Source organism: Pituophis catenifer, unplaced genomic scaffold (assembly GCF_029215685.1).
Source record: "Pituophis catenifer annectens isolate HBS135680 unplaced genomic scaffold, rPitCat1.0.hap2 SCAF_2, whole genome shotgun sequence".
NCBI classification, from domain to species: Eukaryota; Metazoa; Chordata; class Lepidosauria; order Squamata; family Colubridae; genus Pituophis; species Pituophis catenifer.
In genome coordinates this window covers 100,365,358-100,382,373 of record NW_027256882.1, presented here as the reverse complement: position 1 = coordinate 100,382,373, position 17,016 = coordinate 100,365,358, and the positions used below count along the sequence as shown (strand labels likewise).

Sequence of the window (17,016 nt, the reverse complement as noted above, 5' to 3'; positions counted from 1 at the left end):
TGTTTAAAATGAACTTTGAAATTTAAAAAAAAATGAATTATAATGGAGCACTGAAAAGTTTAAGCTCTTCATTTTCCCACACAGAATAATTGCCTAAGCTTCAAACATTCCACTGATTTGCTATATTTCAGTTTGATTAAACAAAACAAAACAAACCATGTTCATATAAGGCACTGGTGGGCTCAAGGGTTAATTCACTGATATAGTTCTAATTTTCATTAAAATGATGAGGGAAGACATTTTTGTAATGTAATTACTTCTTTATAAAAAAAATAGTAGGAAACCTATATGGATTTGTGGTTTGTGTACATCCTTCTAAATAATTTTAGCCAGTGCTCCTTTGTTGTTGCTGTTTGCCAGGGACTGCCAGGTTCTCCATAAGAATGGTTGTAAAACTCACCTTCTAGACAAGTCAGAAAATTAGCTTGCATGGCAAAAGACTCAACAAAGTTAATTTCCTTATGGTAGAAAGAATAAAGGAATTTTTTTCCACTCTCACCCACAGAATCAGACATATCTTCATTCCTCAGGTATTTCTTTACTGGGAGATCACTATTTTCCATTCTGCTGCAGTAGTTCTACTTAGTGGTCTAAAAGGGATGAGATGTCACTCTTTTAATGTAGATGGGAGAAGGAGGAGGCTCCCCCCTTCCCTATTTTAGAAAGTGAACTAACTGTATCTATAGCTTGGTCTGGAAATGATTATTAGTTTGTTTGTTTGTTCGTTTGTTTTTATCGATGTGAGTACCTGAGTTCACAAAGAATGCACCAGAAATGTCTAGAGGATAAAATTGTCTTCTAAGTCTGGAGTGGAATGTAAATATAAAGCTTCCAAGGTTAATTAACAATTCTCGATGGGCTGAAAGTGGACTGCTTACTGGGCATTAGACTCCTATTTAAGAGGTACCTTCTTCATGACAAAATAGAGTCAATTGGGATGGTCATGGCATCCATCTTCAACAATAAGTCCATATAAAAATTTCCAGTGTTTTATAAAAGTAGTTCTTGTTCCCATCGTAATCAAGCAAATCAGTTTTGCCATTTCTGCAAGTAGTTTTGCTCATCTTCACCCTCCATTCCTCCATTGTGGGTTCCTTGAATATATTTCTGTATCATGTAGTTGGGCAATGGATTGTTTCACATGAATAATAAGGAGATTTCTTTAAAACTATAGTGTAGAATTTCAGTTTTAAGTTTATTTGCTTAAGAGGCATAACAAAAAGATTATGTCACAAGGATATGAAACGTACTTTATTTTTCAATACAGTAATAACCAACTTTTGAAAAATAACTCATATTCAGAATTTTGCACTGAATGCATAATTTGTTTCTATGAATATACAGTACTTCTGCTTTCTATAGTTGTCCTCTCTTAAAAATTAATGATGCTTTCATGTTGATCTTATCTGATCAACAAAAAAAAATATTTTGAAATAAGGGATAACAATGTTTGGATGTTTTTCTCTCTAAACCTTTCTTCTCCTAATCATTTAGAGATTCAGGCATTCCTTAGAGAAGATTTTGTTGATTTGTATTGAAGCATTGTCTGCCAACATCCTATGGACTTATCATTATAAATCTCCCTGTTATGGTGTTTGTACTTTCAATGTGGTTTGGTGGTTTTTATAGAATACAGCACTGAGGGAAACAAGACAGCTAGCTTTTTAACAAACTGCGGAATTAAAAAGAACAAGTGTTTTTACAATATACTCACAAGGATGAATGTTTTTTTAAAAAAAAACTAGTGCTATTTCACTTATGTGTTCACTTATGTATTTCAAAGCAAGAAGATTTAGAAATGAATTTAACATGAGTTATTTGAGTAGCAAATAACCTTAAAGCACCAAGGTTTTGATGCTTCTCTTACTGAATTTCTTGATCCCAGGCTTTTAGTTGATATCCTTCTACTTTATTGCTGTAATAGTTTCGTCAATTTTAACTTGTCCAGATTTCTTGATTATTTTTGTGGAATAATGACTGGCAAATAGGGTGAATAAACTGGTCTCAGCAATTTATTTGCTCTTGGTTCCTCATTGTTATTGATGAAGCTGAATTTATCTTTTTTGCAAAAGAAAGAAACATTTAGCCAGTCAACTTCATGTCATTTCATTAAAGGAGAAACCCATACAACTAGAATTATCCTTTTTAATAAATGATCTAATGAACAGCAGGATGCTCTGGTTGAATATGAATAATGTTATTAATATTAATTAACATTAAATCTGCCAGTAGTGGTGGCCAAGACCACCTAAATGACATTCAGTATTTACTATATAATATGTGTTTAGCCATCTGGGAAATGTGTGTGTTACATTTGTTTTCTGGAATGGGTCTTATTTGCCTTTCTGAATTTTACTGCTGATTAGGCTAGAAATACCAACTTTATAAGTAACTAAATGTTGATTGACACATAAGACCATTATTGACTATTGTGTAAATGAATACATATTAAAAACTCCCTTCTCGGTTCATATTTATGCTTCAGGCTAGCAGCATTTAACCATCTAGGAAAACAATACACATTAGGAAAGCTGCCATAATAAAGGAAATTGACCACATCTTTACAAAAGACATTGAGTACATTTATTAGGTGGGATAATTTTTTGTTACCTCTAAGAGCCACTGTAAAGGCTGCAAAAATGAGCTCCTGGTAAGGCTGACAATATGGGCAAGTGGCTGGCATGTGTTGCTATATGGTCCCAGTGCTGCCTCCAAGGAAAATGACTTGCGAACTTGATTTCAATAAGACACTGTAAGCCTCAAAAGGGTCTGTTTCTGGATTCTAAACTCTAGTAGTTGGTGTTCAAACTATTAAAATCTAATGTATAGTATTTGATTACACATGTTCGATGGATATATCCATGGAGAATTAAAACAATGAGATCAGACCTGGTGCCCACACATCCACCTTCCACACAATTATCTGACTTTGTTATAGTTCTTTAAATTTGGTTGAGAATTGGCTAGCACCAAATTAGACTCTGAAAATAGACAACCCAAGCCAGCATCCTGACCTTTTCTTTCGTGTTTATAATGGCTAAACAAGATGTTCTAACAGAATAAGTGCAGGAAACATCTGCCTCATGGGTGAAATTTTCGCTCCTGGTGACAAAGCTGTGGTGGCATGGGTAGGAAGTTTGTTTGGAACTGCAGCTCGTGAAGGTGTAATCTTCTTTGAAAACTTTTTCTTCCTCCAGAGATGATTTTTATAAAGTGCCACTAGCCATTCCATGCAAAAAGGAACATTTAGAATTAACTCTGTACATTTTACTATCTGAAGCCATGACTGTAGAATAAGCAAATCCAGATCAGGGTGAAATCCAGCAGGTTCTGACAGGTTCTGGAGAACCGGTAGCGGAAATTTTGAGCAGTTCAGAGAATTGGCAGATACCACCTCTGGCTGGCCCCAGAGTGGGGTGGGAATGGAGATTTTGCAATATCCTTCCCCCAGGAGTGGGGACGGAATGGAGATTTTGCAGTATCTGTTCTGTCCCCGTCTCTCACACACACACAAACAATCAGCCAGGGGTTAAATAAAACTTGCAGACAATAAATTCCTTCAATAACAGGATTGGCAGCAACCCAGTAGAGAGCCTGAATGGCCACCACACCCCCTTTTATCCCCTGTGGGGTGTGGTCCAGTGACTCAGCTTAACCTCTGGCATGCCTCCTTTTCTGCTGTGTGCGCTTGTCTCTCTGACGCTGGCGTGGAACCAGCCAAGACTTATCTCGGTCACTGTCTTGACTGCGACTGCTCGGAGATACCTGGCTCCTGGCGAATCTCTTCTCCCTCAGGAGACACCTGAGGCATTGCCAGAGAGGAGGGTCCTGGAGACGGAGGCCTGGCCAACTCCTCTCCTTCACCTTCAGAGTCTTCTCCCTCTGATAAGACAGGCTCTGGAGTCAGAGTCACAACAGTATCCTTCCCCTGGAGTAGGGTGGGAATGGAGATTTTGCAGTATCATTCCCCCGCCATGCCCATGAAGCCACACCCACCAAGACACACCATGTCCACCAATCCACGCCCACAGAACCGGTAGTAAAAAAAATTGGATTTTACCATTTTAAAAAAATACAGAGCCAGTGGTTTTCTACAGGAGCTTACTGCCACATCAAAGAGACTGTAATTCAAGATATTATATGAGGATCCAGTCTGCTTCGATTAAAAAGACTTTAACTGATATCTTAATAAAACAATATATACAATTTTAATAGCAACAAGAACAAGAAAAGATCATGCCAAACCAAAAAGATAAATCATAGCATTATCAGAATATCTGAAGTGCCTAATTTGTTTTCAACAAAGAGATTTTTTTATTTCAGATCAAACTATTTCTTTAACCATATTCATAGACTTTTGTAATTGTAAGTCGGATATACTTTCAAAGATTTTTAAGAAAATATGCTTCAATAACATATCATTATAATTAATGATGAATAATGTAAACTCTTATTTCTCATGCAGCTACAACTATTATTATCTCTCCAAAACCTAGAGATCATTCTTAAATAGCTACCCAAATATCATTTCTGGACTGAAAAACTCTGGGCTACCACAAGCTGGCAGCAGAGTTTTCTGTATATTTTTGCTACTATTTCATGGAATAGAAAGGCTACATTTGGTAGCAGTTATCAAAATAAATACCCATACAAAATATCCACCAAAAGACCATGCTGTAATTCATAAATTCATTCAATATTGGAACCTCAATTTTTTTAATTCTTAAAAATTTGTTTTGGAGTATTTTAGCTGATAACCTTCCTAAATTTTAACAATATTTACCTATGTAGTAGGTGTCAGCATTCCAGAAAACCCCAACTCCAGTTAAAAACTCTGAGACAGGCATTTTCTCAAAGTTCCCATTTATTAGAGTAGGTGTACCAGCACAGCTGGAAAAACCCAAATCTGAGAGTTCTGGGTTTTCCCTCAGTAAATCAAAACCCCAAATCCAGCCCTTGCACCCATCATTCCATCCCATCTTGAGACACCACTTCAACCACTCCTTTTCCAGATGCAGGACTGCCTTGATCTTGACCAAAAAGAAGAATGCCATTTTATCTAACTACATCCCTGCTACTAAATCTCCCCCCCCCCTCCTAATTTTCCACACACAAGAAGGTGGCAGAGTGGAAGCTTCCAGTGTTAATATGGCTTCCAAAGGTGACAGTAGGGCTGTATTACTATTATGCCTCTCATTTGTTTTACTACCTTCTCCTATTGGTATCCTGTGGTTATATTACTTTATTGTTTGTATGTGCACTGAGAACTTATTCACCAGAGACAAATTCCTTGTGTGTCCAGTTACACTTGGCCGCTAAATAATTTATTCCATTCCATTCTATTCTTTGAATGGTTGTGCAGTTGAAATGTATATATGACTGATGCTTTGATCCAACAAAATTTATTATAAAAGAAACTGATGATCTTGACACTGTAACTGACTATCTGGGAAAAGGTGAGGGTGGGAAGGAGCCTTCATTTTCTTCTTTTTTATTATTCTTCAGGCATTTTATCTCAATCTTTCTGTTTTTAACTTATATTTGGATCTGAGTTTTTCTATCCACTCTTTACCTTGTCAGCCACTGTCGTTTTATAATTTGAATTATCGTCCTCTTTTGACTAGAATCCAAGTACCCACAATGCCACATTCACATGTGGGATTTACATGTGGTTCTTACATGTGTATAGAAAAAGAAAATAGCATCAAAGGTGCTCTGAATTTATCCACAAGCAGATAGCAGGCTGTATCCATAAATATTCTAAAACTGAAGAGCAGAATAGCATATGGAGTTTTCAGTCCTCAGAGTCCTCTGAAGTCCAGAAAGCACCTAGGAGATAATATCATTGGGACAGAATGTTGTCAAAGAATAAATGGTCTCCCGCTACTAGATTAAAGCCTGGGGAGGTGAACTCGCTTACAAAAATACACACAAGCAGCAGCAAGCTATTTCTGGCATTTTCAAAGTAGGAGGCATTAATCTCACAGCAACATTCTGCTTTTTATTGTAGTAGAATAGAAAGCAAAATACATAATTTTGCAAATCACACGGTGCTTCACCAGTTTAATGATTGATTTATCTCATGTACTTACCTTGCTTTGGTTCCTGCACAACCAAATAAGATATAGAATCTTGTTTAGGAATTCAAATAGACATGCTTTAAGATTACTAAATTACTCACTTTCACAGATAGTTTTCTAACCTATGCTTTTTCTCTAAAAGTGGCTAATTTATGTCATTTGTTGTGGGGGTTCATAATAGACAGCTTGTACAAAGTTTTTATCTAGGGAAAAAAAGTAAAACCAACAACTAGAAAATTCATGCAGTCATCCAAGGTGAGCAAGTCCTTAAGAATCCTTTCAAAACTTGTTGATGGATTCTGATTTCTAAATATTTAAGAGAGACTAATTAAATCTAGCTAATTGTAATTAATTCAATTCAGATGTATTTAAATTTTTACTAAGTAAGTAGGTGTATTCTGTTCCTTGCCTATATTTTGGATTGTGAATTTGAATAATCCCTTAAAACCAACTTTAGTGACTTACATACTCATTTACTTTCTTAAAACATTTATATAGCCCTCCAACTCAACCAAGGTGACAAAATCTAATGAAAAGAATATTAAGTTATAATGGATATCTTACAAACAGTAATGACAGAAGTAGATGGTGATTCAAACAGCAATACCACCACCTTCCAATCAGGACACCAAAGTATCATTTCCTAGGGATAGAGTCAGGTCTTGGCAGTCTTTATATGTTAAGAGGAAGGTTGCTCCATAAGATAGAAGACATGCATCCTGGTTCCCACAAGATGAATTGTTTCAATGAAGGGACCTAAAGTAAACCTTCTCTATCAGACCTTGTAGGGAAGGCAGATACTCTGGAAAAAAGGTGGCCTTTCAAGTAATGAAACTCTATGCCATGCAGGGCTTAGAGAAAATAACTAAGCACCTTGAACTGCACTCAGATGCAATTGGGAGCCAATGGCACTCTCAGAGTATTGGTGTTACATGGGCATAGCAAGAAGCATCAATGAGTACCACAAGTAACTTGAAAGTCAGACCACAAAAACTTACTCTCAAGATTCTATTCTAATGACAATGTTTATTTTCATATCTGTGTCCCATTCCAATTTTACATCAAATAAACTGTGTTTGTTTTGTTGTGTTTACAGTGCAAGTTGGAATTTCATGCCTGCACATCTGGCAAAAACATTATAGCTCGATGTGAAGGGCCTTGCCCATGCCTTCCAGGACAAGAGAGTCCAAAACACAAGACTGAGAAAACTGGTGAGTTTAATCTGTTCAATTAAGTATCAGATTTCTTAATGAATTTTACTATCCTAGTATTCTAGCAGGCCAATCCTATGCATATTTGATAAAAAAGTGAGATCCAGTAAGCTTACTATTATTTCCCAGAAAATAATAGGGTTGCCATTTATGAATTGGGTTGATAATACAATGAATATTTGGGTTACAAAAGTTGTTAATCATATTGTTCTTTTTGTTGGAATTAAAGAAAGAGAAATTTTAAAAAGATTGTTAACCAAGGCAACATTCCAGATTCAACAACAAATACAGACCAACTCTTGGAGCCTTGCAGCTGACTTGTTAAATGATAATGCAAGTTCATGTTAAGAGCAGTGCAGAACAAGCACTTGACAATACTTTGTACATTATCTTGTTAGTGAGAAACTGAGAAGTGAACAATAGAGAACAAAAAATACAACTGCTTATTTCTGGATTCTATAGAGTACGAAAAATACAACTGTTTATTTCTGGATTCTTTAATGAAATATTTGAAGACTTTTGGTCAAAAGCCCTATCTTGGATTTCTGGTTAGCGTGTCAAATAGATTTTATCTGCCAGGGATTACACCTGACTTCTGAACTGATAGACAGTGATCAAAACAAAATGCTCCTGGATGAGTCAATTCAGCCCTAGTCACTACCTCCATTCCTACCTCTAGATTTCAGCCTGCAATTATATGTATTGGGAGGATTTATTCAGAATTGGCCTGTCCTATATTCCAGAGTAGCCACTCATTACAGAAAAAATCTAAAGCTAAAACACAATGACCTGAAATGCATAGTTCTTTAGATGCCTCCTTCACAGTGGAACTAAGAAAGGGCTTTTTAAAGATAACTCAATAGGTGGATAAAAATGCCACTCCGACTGACTGTGTGATAAACCATAATAATCTGATGAGGTTGAGAACTATGCTGGCACTTTGTATCCTACTAGAAGAGTCTTAGCATAATATGTGTCAACCCATTTAATATGGAAAAAAAAAAGAACCAGAAAGAAGAAACTTATACTGGATTGGTTGTCATTCAGGTCAACAAGGACTGCATCAGATGTTGTTGTGGCCATTGGCTGCCAGCAGAGCTAGCTGCGGAGAAGGTGATGGAAAGCCTGGGCAACTTCAGAGCCTTTAGAAGGCTCTGATAAGGAAACAGCAACAGAGGCAGAGGCAGAGCCGGGGTCTTCCATCCTTCCCTAGGTAGAGAGGCAGCTGTCTTCAGGGCCTGAACTGAGTGAGGGGAAGGAACGGATGGGGCCCATCCCAGATGTGCATATGCCTAGAGAGGAAAATAGAGTTGAGCAAAGGAAAACAATAAGACAGCTCTCAAGGAAAAGTGGATGTGGATGCTAGCCAGGCCCTCCCTGGCTGGGAGATAAATAGTAGGGGTTTGGGAGTGGCAGACAATCATTCACTTTTAGGATACAGCAAGCAATTCAGATTTCTTGACCAGGTCTGTTGGAACTAATTACATTTGATTTTTGTTGATCCACATGAATACAAGACTGCTCCTACTCTGTTTGAAAAAGGGTTTGTTTGTACTTGCAAGTAAGCGGCTTATCATCACTTGCTAAGGCTGGGTCAGAACAGATGTTAGTTCCTGGGTATCTGTCAACAAGTGGGCAGCAGGACTCAACAGATATGGCTGGGTAAGCAGGGCCTGTAGGATTACTGGATGAAAAACAATCACAGACAAGATAAAAGTATACCATGCTTGAAAATTGCACCATTATAGCCTCCTATTATAAACTGGAACCAACATGAATATTTAAAGTGAATGTTTGAACACTGGAAAAGAATTCATCCAGACTTAAATATTACTCAACAACAATTAGCAGACTAACAGAGATTTATTACCAGAAATAAAATATTCAAGGATGCAGAACGAGAAGAGATTCAGAAAAATTGTGAAAATTGAAGACCCAAAAAGAGTGAACAACCAAGGCCTCATGGTTCTTATAAACAACAACAGAATGGGGGGGGGCATCTACAATGTCGGGGAACCTCATTCCAAAGGGCAGGTACTGTTACAGAGAGGGTATGCTTCCAGAGTCCCAATAGATGAGATTGAGAGCCGTGGTGACACAGTGGTTAGAGTACAGAACTGTAGACAACTTCTGCTGACTGCCGGCTGACTGCAATTTGGCAGTTTGAATTTCACCAGGCTCAAGGTTGACTCAGCCTTCCATCCTTCCAACTTCGGTAAAATGAGGACCCAGCTTGTGGGGGCAATATGCTGACTCTGTAAACCTTTTAGAGAGGGCTGTAAAGCACTATGAAGCAGTATATAAATCTAAGTACTATTGCTATTGTTTAATTGAAGGAATCCAGAACATTCCAACTCTGCAGGATTGACTTAGCTGGGTAGATGTTATGGGAGATAAGGTGGTTCTTCAAATAACTGGGTCCTATGCTATGTAGGGCTTTATAGGTAACAATCAACATCTTGAATCTCACCAGGAAGCAAACTGGCACCTAACACAGCTTGTGAGGCAGACGTATTAAATGGACATGCCCATTACTGCTTCCACCACCATATTCTGAACTAAGTGATCTTTAAGGGACATACCAGGTAGAGGTTGTTACAATAGTCTAGTCTAGTACTCAAACCATGAGTTGACTAAAGCATGAGTGACTGACAAACCCAGGAAGACACCAAGATCACATTAAGAAGATTAAATGACAAAATGCTACCCTGTTCCAAGATCAAAGATGGAATATCCTCAGATCTGAGTGACCCAAACATCCACAGCCAGGTAGCCTTGGAAGAATTTACTTAAAGACTCAAAATTTACATTGCTTAAAAACTATGCCTATAAAACAGATTTGAGAGACCTTTTTATTGAAATACTTACGTTGTTCACTTCATTCATTTTGTCAGGTCAAATAAAATTACATTCTTCAGCCACAGATATAAAAATCAACATGTAATTGGGATGCACCATTCACAAAGTTCATCAGAATATTCAAAAACATGCATGTATGCACACATACACACTTCTTAAGAAACAATTTAGGTAATATTATCATTTATATTTCATAAACGAACCATTACTGCTAAAGAATGCATGTTGAGTGATGTACACGCTTAGTCTCCGATAATATATTATTTCTATAACCTTTAATATGCCCTTATCAGAAGTAGCACCATATTAATAAATTCCCAGTGACATTTTAAGCTCAGACAACAGAATAAATTGTAATAACTATGAGGCTGATAAACTAAATTTGACAGCATGTAGCATTCAGCAGAGCAATCTTTTGTTTTGGCTGGATCTCTGATTCAGCTAATGCTGCAGAATAGAGTTCTTTGTGGTTTGATTGCTACACGGCCACATTCTAGACTATTACAAGAACACTTCATGGTCCTTGGATGTTTGAGGCAATGGTCATTTTGAAATGGAATTTCTAGTACTTATGTTACTGTACCCCAAATGAGTAAATGTTTATAATTGACTTGCTATCTATATGAGGGCTACTTATCTTCCTTTTTCAAAGAGAAGGTCAAGTTTTTGTCATATCACAATCAAGGACAGCAGCTTTTTTTCTCATTCTTCCCTATTTTTGACAGAAATCTTGAACAAATTTCTTCTCTTGACTAGAAAGAAGCAAAAATAGGTCAGCAACAACCGGGATGAGCATTAATGCTATACCTCCTACTGGTTATTCTTCTCTCCCATAATTACAAGGATCAATCTTACTAGTTGTTACATAATTCTTGCTTTCCAAACTATCATTCTATTATTGTGATTCAAGCTATGCAAAATTTCCTGTTTGTTCAACCTTTTTGTTCAATAAAGGGGAATATAGACAAAAGTAGCTCGAGAGAACAATGACAAAGAAGATACTTATGCATTATTCACTCATCTGCAGCTGCATTCCAAAGTCTTAACATGCAAGTATGGGATATTAACTTAATGATACATACAGAATTTTAGACATGATATTTGATAAGGTTTTCGTCGGAATATAACACAACCAATGATTCTGTATCGTCTCTGCATATCTATTGGGTATATTTTATTGCTATCTGCTGGTGGTGTGCTAATAATAGAAAAAAATGTTAAACTTATCTCATAAGTGTGTCAGATGCACATTTCTTCTGTAATGTGACATTATTATTACAGTTTGTTACATAATCAACCAGTTGAGACTGAATTTGGCATTTTTAACCACCTATTGAGACCTTCTCAATGACTTGTGGTAGGCAGATGTTCTTGTTTTATGGGGTTAAAGGGATGATGGTGGTGGTGGTAATAATAATGATGATGATTTGTCACACAGTCAACCAGATGTTTATACTGGATTTTGAATTTGAATCCATATATTAAATTCTTCCCAATGACCTAAGATAGGCAGATGTTGATGCTTGATGGTGTTAAAGGTATTGTGGCAGGATAGAAGATGCTCCAGGTAAAGCTGCCCTTTGCAATTGACTTAGTGTTCAGGTGGTGCTCCAGATGTTTTGGCATTGCGACTTAGGCATCTATTACTATTAGTACTATCTTCATTATCTTTAGCCACAATTGTTCTACTTCTATTTGCAGGTCATTGTATTTTGTGCTCCCCCCCCCCCCAGTTCTTTCTCTTCTACTCTGTTGTTTTTTTGTTTTTTTAAATTTGATTTATATGCCGCCCTTCTCCGGAGACTCAGGGCAGCTTACAATGCGTTAAGCAATAGCCTTCATTCTTTTGTATATTTTATACAAAGTCAGCTTATTGCCCCCACAAACTGGGTCCTCATTTCACCTACCTTAGAAAGGATGGAAGGCTGAGTCAACCTTGAGCCTTGGAGAGATTCGAACCAGCAGAAATTGCAGGCAGCTGTGTTAATAACAGGGTGCACTAAACCCCTGTACTATCAAGGCTCTTATATTATTAATATCTGTTTACAACAAAGCCACATCTTCTAGTTTTTTAGCTGGTGTTGGCCTTCATATGCATCAAGTTCTTCCCAGGATCTTAGGATGTCGTAATGTACCAATATAGTTTATTTGAAGATCTAAGCAGTGTGGCCTTTGCAATTGACAGGTGGATATTTTGTCAATGCACAGATTTTCTAAGTGCCAGTAACCACTGGGACCACCATGGTTGGTTAATGCCATAATGTTTGCTTTTCAGAACCTGTTACTCAATGTCTTCCCCTTCTACTAGTTCCTGGTGTTGCCACATCCATTATCCACACTTTCTTCTTATCAACCACAGTTATCACCCTGTTTCTCTGAAAATAAGCCCCAACTAGAAAATAAGCCCTAGCATGATTTTTTCAGGATGCTCGTAATATAAGCCCTACCCCAAAAATAAGATCGTCAACCAGACAGAGGCGTTTAGTACTGTATTTCCCCCAAAATAAGACCTAATCAGAAAATAAGCCATACTATGTCTTTTGGAGCAAAAATTAAAATAAGACCCGGTCTTATTTTGGAGGAAACATGGTATTATTATTATTTCCATTATTTAGAAGAAAGTAAAAAATGTTTTAAAAAAATTTTTTTTAAATCCCCTATGTAGAAGGAAGAAGGAAAGGTGGCTTGGCAAAATCACATCCCACATAATGAACAGCATTTAATAAAGTTGCTGTCATTTCACCCCACAAAAAAAAAAAAATCACAGCTTTTCCCTTAATGTCTTCATATAAGTATTGTTTTACTTAAATGGCTATATAATGACAATAAATGACCAGTCAGTGTACTGCTCCTGGAACAGGAAGCTCCTTTTAATGAGAGAATCTTCTTTTTGTGCCTGTGTTCTTAAACTTCATAAAAATATTCTTCTTTATTCACAACAATGGGCCCAACTGTCTATTTGGTAATGATGCCAAACAAATGTGGAATGATAAATGCCCATTTGTAATCAGCATTGAAACATGTTATCCTTTCAGCCAGCAAACTCCTGTTTGCTAAAATCAATCCAACACATTAAGTATTTCAGCAATGAGAAGGAGAAAATCCCAAAGACTGAAGCAAGAAACTATTATTATTTTAGAGTTGGGCAATACTTGCCCAAGGGGATCAGTCAAAGCTTGCTTGATTATCAGTTCCCAAGCCAGTGCCACCGCATCTTTCTACATATTATGGCAGTACAGCAAAATTGTTTCAAGTACTCATATGAGAATAAGTGTTTTGGAGCTGCTTTAATGTGGAGGCCCATAAGTCCTTCATCCTCACAGCCCTTTTCAACAATAACTGTGTCCCTAAAGTATTTACTGTTCATATATATATATATATATATATATATATATATATATATATATATATATATATATATATACACACACACACACAGAGAGAGAGACAGACACACACACATATACATATACATACATACATACATACATACATACATACATACATACATACATATAAAATGGTTTGTCGTGAATGCGACTGCTTGAGGGCTCCTGGACTGAAAGGCGAAAGAGAGCAAAATGCCCCCTCCCATATGTTGGAGTAGACCAGGTGTCTCGGTAAAACACTATATATATATAAATTTTCTTACTTCTTCGTAGGGTTTATGTGTGTTTTTCTTCTAGCCAGGTTTTCTAGCCAGGTACTGAGCTGGAGCTACAAAAAAACCTTGGTTACGTAGAGAAAACCTGGCTAGAAGAAAAACACACACACATATATATAGATATAGATATAGATATAGATATAGATATAGATATAGATATAGATATAGATATAGATATAGATATAGATATAGATATATAGATATAGATATATATAGATATATAGATATATAGATATATATAAATAATTTCAAGTGTACAATATATGAATTACTGGAAAGAAAGAGGCAGTGTAAAATAAACATTATGCTAATATTTATAGCTTCTACTAAAAATAAAATAATAACATACACCCCAAAATAACTTCAATTAGTAGTAGTAGATATTTGTCTTGTAGGATCATAAAATAAATGCTGAACTGAAATAAAATACCGTAATAAGTGGCACAATTGCAGTCTGTTGTTCTTACCTGTTTTATTGATTTTTTTCAAAACCAAAAGAAATGTTATCAGAAATTTTTATTGTAAAGATTAGTAAATTAGAATCTAGAAACCTAGCCCTGACTTAGTCACCAGTTGGGTGACCTTGGGCCAGTCCCTCTTTCTCAGCCCTAGAAAGAAGGCAATTACAAACCACTTTTGAAAATGTTACCGAGGAAACAATATTGACTTGCCCAGGCAATCCCCAGGAATCAGAAGTGATTCAAAGGCAATTTTAAAAAAGTATTGTATGCAACATGTATCACCACTATATATTATATTTATGCAAAGTGCCAAGTTTTGAAAGAGAATGCCTTTGAATGACATTTCATTAGTTCTATAAATTTTGTTTTGTTTTATTTTATTTTATATAAATTTCATACTTATTAACCATCCATCTTCCCCCAGAGAGTTATTTTTAATCCCATAAACAATGATTCTTAACAATACAAAAGCTAATATTCTCAAAGAAAGATTCCTTGACAAGTGTTGAATGGTTAAATGACAGAGTATTCAACAATCTACCTTTATGCCCTTTGATCACCACTGTGACAAGAATAATGTGACTGAATCTGTCTTTCTGATTTTGCTTTCTAGGTAGCAGTATGCTGTAATTCCACATATTGTATTATTCTCTTTTTCTATATTTCACTGGGGTTTTAGTTTCATGGATACATGAAATAATTCAATCACAGAAATCTGAATATACTCCAGCACTCCAGCATAATAATGCTTATTCATCTGTATTATTATACTACCACCACCTGTTCTTCCTTCTTCTAAATTTTGTATCTGTGAAAACAACAACAAAATAAAATTATAAAGAGGGAGCTTTTCAGCAAAAGCCTAGATTTGCTTCTGTAGAGAGTGGCTGAGATTTTTGGAAATATATGAAAAATGTATGATCCTCTGTTGCTGTTTTTTCACAATTCCCACCATTCTTGGCTATTTGTCATACTGACTGGGGTGGATGGGATTTCAAGTAGAAAGCATCTGGAGAGTAATGGGCTTTCCATCTCATGCAAAGTCATTCCCTTTGAAGCACTGCTAATATGGCTTCATTTCTCCAAATTGAAAAAACAGCTCTTCTAGATTTATTAAAGAAATATTATTTGGAGAATGAGCACATACAAGTAGTCCTTGACTTAAAACTGTTTGTTTAGTGACTGTTTAAAGTTGCAAAAGCACTGAAAAAAGTGATTTGTGACCATTGTTTTACACTTACGGCCATTACAGCATCCCCATGGTTATGTGACCAAAATTCAGAGACTTGGCAACTGACTCATATTTATGATGGTTGCAGTGTCCCATGAACATGTGATCACCCTCTGCAATCTTCTGACTAAGCAAAGTCAATGGGGAAACCAGATTCACTTAACAGCCATGTTGCATTGTGATGCTGTTAGGACCCTGACCAAGTGCCTGAAGTTTATGAAAATTTGGATAGGAGGAAACTAACTTTGACTCAGCACTTTGACTCACCACTATTTGATGGCTGGTGGTGGGGACATGTCATCTTGAACTGTCGCTGGGGTTTCATGTCCCCAGGAAGAGATGGCACACAATCAGTGGTGGGTTCCTCCCGGTTCGGTCCGGTTCGGCCGAGTCGGTAGCGGTGACGATATGACATCACCGAAACGGTTCTCCCCACCACCACCCTCCCCCACCCACCCACCCACATTATTCTTACCTTTTATTTGGTCCCACCCCCAATCTATTGCTGCCTCCTGAGTCCCAGCTGATGACTAGAAGGAAAAAAACTGTTTAAATTCTTGCCACGGGGCTTCAAAGGGCCGTCCTACAGCTGATCAGTGTTAAAAGCAAATAAATGAGTCGGGTCGTAAGTGCAAGGACTTTCCAGAAATGACTCTGATCAGCTAGCCACGCCCACCTAGTCACATGACCTCCAAGCCACACCCACAAAATAAGCCACGCCCACAGAACCGGTAGTAAAAAAATTTAGAACCCTCCCCTGCACACAATGTGCAGGTTCTCCTGGACTTGCAGCTACTGCTTGATGAGAAGTTTGCAGCCATGGCTACGGGATCCGTTGTACAAAATTCTCTTCTGCAACAATTGTATCCTTCCTGGATTGGGAGGCTTTGCTCATTTTGATCACTTCCTATTTGGATTACAACATGGGGCTGCCCTTGAAAACCATCTAAAAATTACAATTGATCCAGAGTGCAGCAATGTAAATCCCTAGATTTATACCCACATTTATATCCCTGTTAAATGAGATGCACTAGCTCCAGGGAGAATTTAGGTGCAGGTTATTACCTTTAAAAGCCTTACATGGTATCAGACTGGGTTTTCTGCAAGACCACTTTCCCCCTAGGCTATCTATCCATTCCAGAGAGGACATCTGACATCCTGTGGGTCCTTGGAAATACACCTTTTCTAATGCAACCCCCACCCTATGGAATACCCTGCCTCTGAGATGTGACAGACCCCAACCCTTCTATCCTTCCAGAGCACACTTAAAACTTGGGTCTTTCTCCAGGTGTTGAGATAGGGCACGGTCAATGTGGGATGAGAATGTGGATTGCATCAAGAAAGGCTGGTTGTCCCATCAGATTTTCTCTTTTTAGTTTTATCAATGTTGGATTTTACATTTTATTGGTTGTAAGCCACCCATAATTGTTTCAAGATACGTGGCTATACAAATGTTTTAACAAGTAAATTAAATAAATAAGTTTTTAAGAGTTGCTGACAGGTGCTATAT

At 37.1% G+C, this 17,016-nt stretch overlaps 1 protein-coding gene across 1 annotated transcript in view; it reads left to right on the top strand.

Moving 5' to 3' along the window:
- The window catches only part of SPOCK1 (SPARC (osteonectin), cwcv and kazal like domains proteoglycan 1), a 510,659-nt gene that overhangs the window by 385,618 nt on the left and 108,025 nt on the right, over positions 1-17,016 (top strand). The window contains exon 5 of the mRNA XM_070933894.1: positions 7,177-7,291. Coding sequence (XP_070789995.1) covers positions 7,177-7,291 — 115 coding nt within the window. The remainder of the gene's footprint in view (positions 1-7,176; positions 7,292-17,016) is intronic.